General features: G+C 52.5%; 2 protein-coding genes across 2 annotated transcripts; one reads left to right on the top strand and one right to left on the bottom strand.

Annotated features, from left to right (window-relative positions):
• Positions 1 to 79: 79 nt before the first annotated feature.
• Positions 80 to 4,116, bottom strand: ENTR1 (endosome associated trafficking regulator 1). Its single transcript, XM_030506837.1, has 7 exons — positions 3,981 to 4,116; positions 3,599 to 3,853; positions 2,964 to 3,037; positions 2,105 to 2,216; positions 1,474 to 1,536; positions 983 to 1,122; positions 80 to 597 (listed from the first exon to the last, which is right to left on the bottom strand). Exons 1-7 carry the CDS (start codon positions 4,074 to 4,076, stop codon positions 504 to 506), a joined length of 834 nt encoding a protein of 277 aa, XP_030362697.1. The 5' UTR covers positions 4,077 to 4,116; the 3' UTR covers positions 80 to 503.
• Positions 4,117 to 4,234: 118 nt separating this feature from the next.
• On the top strand, positions 4,235 to 10,355 carry PMPCA (peptidase, mitochondrial processing subunit alpha). The gene is made up of 13 exons (XM_030506836.1): positions 4,235 to 4,312; positions 4,419 to 4,621; positions 4,713 to 4,792; positions 5,261 to 5,343; positions 5,764 to 5,858; positions 6,008 to 6,108; positions 6,470 to 6,733; positions 6,921 to 7,013; positions 7,258 to 7,376; positions 7,856 to 7,946; positions 8,039 to 8,101; positions 8,339 to 8,483; positions 8,798 to 10,355. Exons 1-13 carry the CDS (start codon positions 4,260 to 4,262, stop codon positions 8,965 to 8,967), a joined length of 1,560 nt encoding a protein of 519 aa, XP_030362696.1. The 5' UTR covers positions 4,235 to 4,259; the 3' UTR covers positions 8,968 to 10,355.
• The last annotated feature ends 200 nt before the right edge of the window (positions 10,356 to 10,555 follow it).

The following is a 10,555-nucleotide window of genomic DNA, read 5'->3' as shown; positions in this document are numbered from 1 at the left end:
GCGCCGCGCACCGCGGTCAGCTGAGCCCCACCCGCACGTGACGCCGAGCAGCCAATGGAGCGCGCCACCGGTGCACGTGGCCGGCGAGAGGGCGCCCCCGGGTCCCTGCGCCCGCCCCGGGCCCGCAGTGACCGGACACACCGGCTGCGCCGCCGCCGCCGCCTTTAATGGCTCCGCAACACCCGTCACACCGCGCCCGCAGCCCCAGCCCGCCCGCTGCGCCAACACCACCCCCCGGCTCCCTCCGTGGCAACGGAACGCTCCTGATGGGGAGGGAACGGGAGCGGCGGTCCCGGCCGAACCCCGGGTGTTCTGCGGGGTCCCAGCAGGAATCCGGGGTGCAGGGGAAGCAGGACCCGCGGCCCCAGCCCGGAGGCACGTACTTTTGTCCGTCCATTAGGGCTTTAGGAGTCCGGTGGCGGCAGCACCGACAGCTTTGTGTATCGCAATGAGGCCGAGTATCAAAAGCAGAGTTTTTGGGAATGGTTTCCGCTCTGTTCCAGTCACTGCCCATCCTGGGACACCTCTGAAATCCTATCTATGGATGTGAGGAGATCAGCGACGAGCTGCAGTGACTCTGCTCCAGAGACCAGCTGCCTGCAAGGGGGGGACACAGCGTTAGGAGGGAGAGGGTGAAGCCGGCACCGGGTGAGTGGTGCTTACTCGGGTGATTTTTCCAGCAGCAGTTTATCTGGACTGCAGACTGTGGTTCTTGAGGTGCAGGAGTCTTGGGGAAAGAGAACCTCTATAATGGTTTTACACTGAGTAAAAAGTAAGACTTGCACATTCTGGTCATTTTTATTACCTAAACTTGGAGGAAAATACCTTGTGGGTGAGTAAGAACACAGAGCACCTGATAACATACAAAAAGTAAGAATCCAAGTTTCAATCCTAAGAAGGAAAGCCCCTGGGGACATTTAGCTGACACCTCTGGATTTAGGGAGCACCGGATGGTGTTAGAAGCCATCATAACACAACTCACCTGATGGAAGCCCGGGAGCTGGTTATGACCGTGAGAAGATTCTGCAGGGCAGTGTCCGCGTTCTGCCTCACGGTGGCCAGACTGGCCGCCTGGCCCGACCGCAGCGCCTCGTTCTCCGACTTGTAATTCTTCAGCTGAACCTGGGGAGGGAGCAGAGACTTCACCTGAAAACAACCGCAGAGCTCCCGCAGGTAATCATCCCCAACCAGCGCAGCTAAACAACACGTTTATTAGGTACAACCGATAACGAACAGAGCCCAGACCGCCTGGAGAGTCTGCTCCAGCTCTGGAGAGCAGGCTCCAACAGGAAACTGCGCTGAAATCCCACACGGCACATCCGTGGCAGCCTGCCCTCCAGCCTGCGTCCTTCACAGACCCAGCCCGGAGCCGCTGTGGAAGCGGGGATGGAAGCTGCCGCCCGGTGCTGACACCCCACAGGCCCTGCCGAGCCCCCTGCCACATCCCCCCGGGCCGCGAGCGCCGCTTCCCACCTGCAGTAACGCGTTCTCCTGTTTCAGCTTCGTGGCGCTGTTCTCTGCTTTAACAGCCCGTTTCTGGAATAGAACAGAGATCATTTATCCCACAGCAATGTGTTCAGGATGCAACAGGCGGTTGGAGCTACACGGGAATGCCAGATTCCAGCAGGGAACTGTTTGGGATGCACCACCTCGTGTTCCAAATGCGTTAGAAGGGGAAGTGCCCCAACCACGTATGAGGAGCTGCCTCCTCTCCTCCCTCCCGGTTTTTCCTTTCTGATCTCTTCCAGTGACACCCATCATTTCTGGATGTGAAATTACTACTATTTTGGGAGAAATAATACTTGGTATAAATAAGCAGCAGGAGAAGCAGCTCTTAGCTCCCATGGGAGGTGCTTTCAGAAGGCTGCAAAAGAGCTCCTGAAGTTGTTGATGAATCCAGAAATGGGACTAATGCAAAAACCTCCCTTATTTTAGGTAACAAGAGTTCTTGACTGGGACACAGTGTTGTTATGGGGGAAAGTCTGAGCCCACGTCAGAGCTGTCCAGTGCCCACATGGGGATGGGATTGCTCCATCTTCCCTCACTCCCAGGGAAGGAAGAGGGACACAGCTGCCCGGTTCTCAGTGCAACCACCACCACTCACCGTCATCAGCTGCAGGTTCTGTTCCACATGCTGCACCATCGCTTCCAAATCCTGCGCTTCTTTTTCCTCCTTGATTTTGTTTTCCTCAAGCTTTTTTTCAAGCTTCCTCACCCTTAAAAGACAAGAGACAACGTTCAGGGAGCACTTGTAGCATTAAATACTTTCAGAAGAAAAATCCAGGGAAGGAACACGAAACTCATTCTTCCCTATTGTAAGAGCAATGAAGACTTCCCACAGAACTGCACTTCTTGGTGGTGGCTATGGGGATTTCTCTGTCCCACAGCCATTAGCATTAGTGGGACCCATACAGAGGAAAGGCCTTATAGAAAATAATCAGCCTAAATAAGAGTAATTCTGAAACAGTTACCCCATACCAGGGAAGCAGCAGCTGCCTCACTGCAAGGAGCAGCAGAGGATTCAGCCAGGAACTGCAGGAATACTTAAAGACCCCCCTACACTGGTCACCAGGTTGTTTAACCTCAGGAAAATCAAGTCTCCCATTATCAAACTGGTCACCAGCAAAAATAAACACACTTTTCTTGCTTCAAATGGGAGAGATTAAGATTATTTTGTTAATCTGAAGCTTTATGATAAACCTCCTGTCAAGCCCTACCCTCACTGTCACCATGCACCTAAACTGCATGAAGCTTAAGCCACACACCCCCCTCAGCAGTCAGCTTGCTACTTCTTTCCAAGTCTTTTCAATAACAAACCCAGGTTTGTTAAAGCTTTTCAAGTAAACAGCATAGATTTCAACCACATTGTTCTTCTCTAAAGACAGGGACTGTCCCACTGAGCACCTCTTCTAAGACAACTCCTTGCCTCTGTGGTTAGTTTCCCCACACTGTGGCTTACGCACTTGTCTGCTTGAGTTTCAGAGAAAATCTGAAGCTTATTGATCTTGCTTCTCAAAGAGGCATTCTCTTCTTTCAGCTATAAGAAGAAAAACTCTCATTAGACATGAAGGTGCAGTTTCACAGCACTACTCACACTCCCAAGCCAGTTCCACAAAAAACATCCAGCTTCAACTCTAGTGCTGGGAGGTTTTGCAATTTCTATGACACTCAAGCCTACTTTCACACCTTGTCTTCCCCTCTTGAAGCCATTCAACCACACTGACCCCGTGGGGCACAGAAACGCAGCATCGATATGACTAATCAAACACTGTTCATTCTAAATGACCTCAAAGGGTGTTAACTCTAAATTAACAGGACCTCAAAGGGCAGGACCATGAGAAAGTCACCCAGTGCCAAAAGCAGGAGAACAGACAAGGCACAGGCTCTGACACTACAGAGCAGCCTTGCAGACCTCCTGCTCTTCTTCAAGCTGCTCTAACAAGCCACCACGTCCCGCGCAGTCCCTGCTGACAGCAGCTTTGAGAGCGGGTTTGTAGCAACCCGACGCCGGAGCTCAGACCTCTGACACCAGCCAGAGCCCGCGTTAGTGCTTGTGCCGCGCCGGGCAAGGTGCCGGGAGCCCGCCCGAGGCGCTCACCTCCTCGTAGCTGGGCTGCCGCAGGGAGGGAAGGCCGGGCGCCGCGGGGGCTCCGGGGGAGGCCACGCTCCGCTCCGCGCCCTCGCAGAAGGGCGAGCCGGCGGAGGGCGATGCGGGGCCCGCGGCGGCGAGGTGGGCCTGCTCCACGGCCAGCGGCTGGTAGCTCCCGCTCCATTCCTCCTCATCATCATCATCCTCCACCTCCCCGGGCGGCCCCGGATCCGGCAGCAGCAGAGGGCCGAGGCTGGGGCCGGGCTGCGAGGGGAGAGCGGAGCAGAGGGGATGAAGCAGGGGCCGAAGGACGAGTCCCCTCAGCACGGCGGGGCCCAAGCGCGCTCCCGCCCCGGCCTCACCCACAACCGCGCCCCCGGCCCGGGCTCACCCGCGGCCCGTCCCCGCCGCCCCGCGCCTTGCTGCGGACGAACTCGCGGAAGGAAAAGGGGTTGTGCTCCGCGGGTAGCCCCCCCGCCGCCGCCATGGCCGCGTCCCCACCGCCCTAAGGCGAGGCCCCGCCCTCCCTCAGAACCGACCAATCAGCGAGCGGCCGCCGCAGCCTCACCCAATTGCGGCCATACTCCTTAGCCCCGCCCTCACACACACACCCCCACACACACTCCCGGCGCCTCCGCGGCTGCGCACAGAGGCTCCCGGTGGCGGCAACATGGCGGCCGCCATGGCGTGGCTGAGGGGGCGCGCCTGGGGCCCGGCCCGGCGGTGAGCGCGGCCCCGCGGCGGGACGGGGCGGGACGGGGCGGGGGGAGCGGCGGGCGGGCCCGCGGCGGGGCTCCGGGCACTGACGGCGGGTCCCGCTGCCCCGCAGGTGCGGGCTGTCGGCCGGCCGGAGCTACAGCGGTGGCGGCGCCTACCCCAGCGTGTCGCTGACCTGCCCGCTGCCCGGCGTGCCCAAAGCGGTGTTCGCGGCGGCCGAGGGCCGGGAGCGGTTCGAGACGCGGGTGACGATGCTGGAGAACGGGCTGCGCGTCGCGTCCCAGAACAAGTTCGGGCAGTTCTGCACCGTGGGGCGTGAGTACGGGCGGAGCGGGGGCACCGGGAGCCCGGGGGCAAGGCCCGGGGCCGGTGTAATGACGCTGACTCGTTCTCTTCTTAACGCCAGTTCTGGTGAATTCGGGATCAAGACACGAAGCGAAATACCTCAGTGGCATCTCCCACTTCCTGGAAAAGCTGGCCTTCTCCGTGAGTCCCGTACCCGTCCCGGCGGGGTCTGTGTGGAACACTGTAGATCTGCACGGCTTGAGCAGCACGGGGGGTCTGATCTGCTGAAATAGGTGGTGGCAGCATTCCTAGATAATTATTGGGACTGCAGGTGTATTTTGAAGGTCCATCGTGCTTTCATGTCCAGGGTTAGTGAGTGTAAAATAGAACCATGGGATGGTTTGGGTTGAAGGGCCCTTAAAGCTCATCCAGTCCCAACCCCCTGCCACGGGCAGGGACACCTTCCGCTAGAGCAGGTTGCTCCAAGCCCCTGTGTCCAACCTGGCCTTGAACACTGCCAGGGACGGGGCAGCCGCAGCTTCTCTGGACAACCTGTGCCAGTGTCCCAGGACCCTCACAGTCAACGATGATGCATATTCTGGGATACCCTGAAGGAGTATGAACAGTTATTGCTTTACTAATTGATAACATTGTTGTCTTCTTCCTTAGTCCACAGCTCAGTTTGGCAGCAAAGATGAAATTCTCCTCACGTTAGAAAAGCACGGGGGCATTTGCGACTGCCAGGCATCGAGGTATGACACTCCTCTGTGCACTGACTGCTCAGCAGCTACAAAAGTGAACCTGAAAGGGGTATAAAACTCTGCTCTGTTTCCTTTCAAAAGCATTTAATGAGCAATGGTCAAGCAGCTTTATTTCCTGATGCGTGCTTACTGAATGACCATAGAATCATAGGATCACAGAATCCCAGGTTGAAGGGACCTCAAGGACCATCTGGTCCAACTTTTCTGGGCAAAGCATCACCTAGACTGGCTGTCCCAGCACCCTGTCCAGCCAGATCTTAACAGTGTCCAGTGTTGGACACCACTTACCTGGGGAGATCATTCCAGTGACTGATTGTTCTCATTGTGAAACATTTTCCTCTTGTGTCCAGTGAGACCCTCCCCACGAATAACTTGTGCACTTCTCACGCAGAACCCCTCTTTGTGTTGCAGGGACACCATCATGTACGCCGTCTCTGCTGAGGCCCGAGGCCTGGACACAGTGGTCAACCTGCTGGCTGACGTAGCGCTCCGGCCCAGGCTGTCAGGTGTGGGAAGCCAAGGCTCCTCCTCAAAAGAACAGATTTCCAACCCACGAGTTGCTAATCTTCATTAGATTGTGCTCATCAAGAGTTATGAGAGCTCAGGGATTTTGCGTGGTGGTGGTGGTGATCTCTTGCTTTCTCCCTTATGACAGATGAGGAAATCGAGATGACTCGAGCAGCAATACGATTTGAGCTTGAAGACTTGAACATGAGACCCGATCCGGAGCCTCTCCTCACAGAAATGATCCATGCGGTAAAACACCCTTGCATGCAGCCCCTCTGTGAGAGTTCCTGTGTTCTCACCAGAATAGTCTTCTTACACTATTCTGAAAACAGATTTTTCTGTCATTGAACTAGATTTCAGTGGTGGGGAGAGAGAATGTTATTGTCCCTCCACTTCGAAATCATCCTACATTCTACACACATGAAAGATTTTAACCTAAACTGCAATTATGTCACTTCTCTTTGTTGACATGGGTGACATTAGCAAAATGATGCTCAGCTTGTCTTTCCTTACATGTCTCAAACAGGCATCATTCTACAACAGGAAGAGAAGGTTTAGATGGAGTGGTTCAAGTAATATTTGTTACTTTAGTGCATTTGTCTCCTTTTAGGCAGCCTACAGAGACAATACAGTTGGACTGAACAGGTTCTGCCCAGTGGAAAACACTGACAAAATTGGCCGGGACGTGCTGCATTCCTACCTGAGGAACTACTACACACCGGACAGGATGGTGCTCGCCGGGGTGGGAATCGAGCACGAGCAGCTGGTGGAGTGTGCCAGGAAGCATCTGCTGGGAGTGGAGCCGGCGTGGGGCAGCGGCCAGGCCAGGGATGTGGACAGATCTGTGGCGCAGTACACAGGAGGCATTGTCAAGGTGAAAGGAAGGTGGAGGTGGCATCGTGCCTCTTCCTGTCTGTTGGAGAGGCAGATTTGGACTTAAGCTGCTTTCTCCATAGGGTTTGCTTTTAGTATGTGGGTGACAGGTTAATTATTGGGAGCACATCAAGCTGATACAACAGAGGTTGAAATCAGTGCTGATAATCTGTCTGCTTTTCCCACAGGTCGAAAAAGATATGTCAGATGTGAGTCTGGGCCCCACTCCCATCCCAGAGCTTACCCACATCATGATTGGGTTAGAAAGCTGCTCGTTTTTAGTAAGTATTAACCTAAAATCCCTTGTTCTGATTGCCCTGTGCTTGAGGAATCCCAGAATACTCTCATTATACAAGCACTGGTACTCTTGCTGCTGATGCTGCATGTATAGACAAGCACTGTACTGTTTGATGAAGGCACTGACCTTTAAGTTCTTCTTGTGCTGTGCCTCTTTGTCCCTCTTTACTCACCCCAGACCCTCGGGAGCTCTGCTATTAGCTGACTGAATTTCTTGTTGCCATTCAGGAGGAAGACTTCATTCCCTTTGCAGTACTGAACATGATGATGGGAGGTGGAGGCTCTTTTTCAGCTGGAGGGCCTGGCAAGGGCATGTTCACCCGACTATATCTCAATGTGCTCAACAGGTTGGTTTGCCTTTCTCTTCAGGGGGTAGCAGAAACAGTCTTCAAGCAGGTTCCCATGGGAGGCTTCATCTTTTGAAAGCCAACACCCCCTGGTTTTACATCAGTTTATTCCGCTTGAAACACACGGGATTGATTTGTCAGTGGGTGTTTGGAGAGAGTGAAAGTAAAGGGCAGAGGTGACCAGGAATTCTGTCACCCTCCACTAGCCCCATCCATCCTTTCACCAGGAATATTAACAGAGTTAGCAGTAGGTAGCAGTGATACAGCTCCATGTTCTGGGTTTCCTCTCAAGGATGCAGGCGGAGGGAAGGAAGTAGCTGCCACATGCAGAAATCCTCAGAGGCAGGGATTGACAATTCCCACTGACATTGCTGAGAACCCTGACAAGCACTAGGAGGGGACTCACTGTCCATGTTTGCTTAATTTTTACATCTAAATTCTGTTTTTTAAACTTTTAAATGCTGTTTCTATGTTCCCAGGCACCACTGGATGTACAATGCAACCTCTTACCACCACAGCTACGAGGACACAGGTCTCCTGTGTATACATGCCAGTGCAGATCCAAAACAGGTACACAGTCCTGTATTCAAAGACTTATTACCAGACTCACTTGTTACCAAGCAGCAATGTTCTAATCTTCTTTCAATTATCTGCTTTCCCAGGTTCGAGAGATGGTGGAAATCATCACAAGAGAATTCATTCTCATGGCAGGAGCTGTAGGAGAGGTCAGCAGCCCAGCGTGCAGATGGTCTTGGAGCCTAAATAGTACAGGGCACTGGCCTGGCTAGAGTGGAGTTTTGTAGATAAGCATGTTATGTATTTCTGTAAAACAATATGGTAACTTCAGCAACACCTTCACACAGAGGAAGGTGTTTGCAGGTCTCTTACTTACACGGTATCTTGTGCTGGAGCACTGGCCAGGCTTTTGGGAACATCTGTTTCTATTTGCTGCTCATTGACAGGTAGAACTGGAGCGAGCGAAGACGCAGCTGAAGTCCATGCTCATGATGAACCTTGAGTCTCGGCCCGTTATCTTTGAAGACGTGGGCAGGCAAGTGCTGGCAACAAACACAAGGAAGCTACCTCACGAGCTGTGTGCCCTCATCAGTGAGTAGACAATGCTTTTCCTTAACTGAATTGTAGGTACAGTCAGGATTGCGCAACTTACACTCTTGTAGCGCAGATGAGTTGCTTTAGGAGGCTGGGGGCATAAATACTTCATATATATATTTCAAACTGATCTTCTGAACTGCTTACAAGCTAGTACAACACTAGGAAGGAAAAACCAAGCAGGGTAGAGAAGCTCCAGAGTTAGTCATTGGTTTTCTGAGCACCCATCACTCCATAAAGCATCTTAATAAAGCTTCATGCTATTTGGAATGTAGTCATCACAGCTCTGGCTTTGGGGTGTTTTTCTGCAGGTCAAGTGAAATCTGCTGATATCAAGAGAGTGGTCACTAAGATGCTTCACAAGAAGCCAGCTGTGGCTGCCCTGGGTGACTTGACAGATCTGCCCACCTACGAGCACATCCAGGCAGCGCTCTCCAGCAGGGACGGGCGGCTCCCGCGGGTGTACCGGCTCTTCCGATAGACCCTGCACGGGCCAGACCTGCTGCCTTCTGATATGGTTTTGAGATTCCAATATTGCTGCAAACCACTTCCCCCTCTCCCCCAGTCTTTCAGCTGGAGCTGTGCTGCAGCTGAAATAAGCTGCTTCAGAGCACTGGGCTGTGAAGAGCTCAGTACCTTGGGCTTAAAGGCCCACCGTGGCCCTGGGTGAGTACTTTGACCCCCTGAGTAGGTTACAAGAGAGGATGGGTGTATACAGCCTTCTCTTGGCACTGGGGAGAACACAGCAAGCCAAAATGTTCCTCATTACAGCTGAAAGCATGTATCTGAGCAGAAGTCAGTCACTGCTGTGTGTTACCACTAAACCATACCAGCAATAGAAGCAGGGCTGGCACCCGGGAGGCCCCGGTGTGTGCCCTTGTTGGGGAATGGGGTGGCATGGCAAGAGCTTGGCTTATGTATCTCAATTCAGAGAATATTTATAGCTGTTACCAAGGTGAACAAAGACTTGGTCAGACTAAATTAAGAGAATACTAGTTATTATCCATGGGAAGCTGGGTGACAAGTTTCCTGCAGTCCAGGTTTTGTTACAAGCATCCTGGATCCATTTCTTCAGTGTAATTTACTGGCTGTAGTACTACATCTGTAGTACTACTAGAAGTCACATGTTTGGAAATAACTCTGTAATTTTGCTAGAGCTCAGAGGAAAGTAGACCTATGGCATAACTAAGTTTCCAAGGAGTTCACCTACAGAGATACTGTGTATAATGCTCCATGGACACTTACTCTAGAATGAAAGTGATGCTGTTCTTCAGGTTTTTCACTTGTAAGTGAGCTATGCTAAAGAACAAGAGTTCTTTCACTCCAGTTAGTATACTAACAAAGTTATTACAGGAGTTGCTGCTGCTGCACCTGAAACTTGTACCTGCTTTTTCATTGTCAGTCAGATGAACTTAAGGCCTTGTAAAGAGAGGATGTAATTGTCAGTCTCGCAGCAGAGACGTAGCTCAGCTCAGAGCAGAGATCGACACAGTAACATTTAGAAAGCTGATGCTCTTGAAACTGACTGACACTGTGTTACAGACATGAAGTGCCATGCATGTGAAACACTGAAGAAATGGAGACCCAAAAGAGAGGACTAAAACATTTGATTTACACAACTCCCCTAACATACGGGCTTAAAACTGTAGACAGCTGCATTGCAGCACTTCCCTGGCTAGATGTGTATTGTGAGGAGCAATCAAACTGGGAGCAGAACACTGTAAGGCAGCTATTGCCTGCTTTATCCCCATACCCTTCCTTGTGCAACTAGAAGAAAACGTTGCATTGCTTCTTGTGGAACCCACAGTGTGGAAATCCTATTCAGTTGTTGTGTATGTTTGTAAGAAAATAAAAGACACCTTGACATGACTGGAGTAGTAAGAGGTCTGAAATTCATTAGTTAATGGCTGGGTTTCTTGAACTGGCAGGTGAAATGTGTTTCGTCTGTTCAATGCAAATGATTCCAAAGGAATCTGTCCTGCTCTTCCAGCTGAAGCCAAATGGCTCAGGGCACCCAGTCAGCACGTGTCCCACACTCAGCGCTGGTTCTGCCAGCCTGGCAATAAGAG

Source organism: Strigops habroptila, chromosome 15, assembly GCF_004027225.2.
Source record: "Strigops habroptila isolate Jane chromosome 15, bStrHab1.2.pri, whole genome shotgun sequence".
NCBI lineage: Eukaryota > Metazoa > Chordata > Aves > Psittaciformes > Psittacidae > Strigops > Strigops habroptila.
Note: the sequence above shows the minus strand (reverse complement) of the source record. Positions and strands in the feature narration are given on the sequence as shown.

Bases quoted from the DNA above. Each gene is read 5' to 3' on its own strand.
- ENTR1 (XM_030506837.1), bottom strand. From the start codon at position 4,076: ATGGCGGCGGCGGGGGGGCTACCCGCGGAGCACAACCCCTTTTCCTTC. The intron at 3,038-3,598 runs GTGAGCGCCTCG...TTCTTCTTATAG, and splicing joins GGCAGCCCAGCTACGAGGAG to CTGAAAGAAGAGAATGCCTC. The intron at 1,537-2,104 runs GTGAGTGGTGGT...GTTCTATTCCAG, and splicing joins AGAACCTGCAGCTGATGACG to AAACGGGCTGTTAAAGCAGA.
- PMPCA (XM_030506836.1), top strand. From the start codon at position 4,260: ATGGCGGCCGCCATGGCGTGGCTGAGGGGGCGCGCCTGGGGCCCGGCC. The intron at 6,109-6,469 runs GTAAAACACCCT...GTCTCCTTTTAG, and splicing joins TCACAGAAATGATCCATGCG to GCAGCCTACAGAGACAATAC. The intron at 6,734-6,920 runs GTGAAAGGAAGG...CTTTTCCCACAG, and splicing joins ACACAGGAGGCATTGTCAAG to GTCGAAAAAGATATGTCAGA.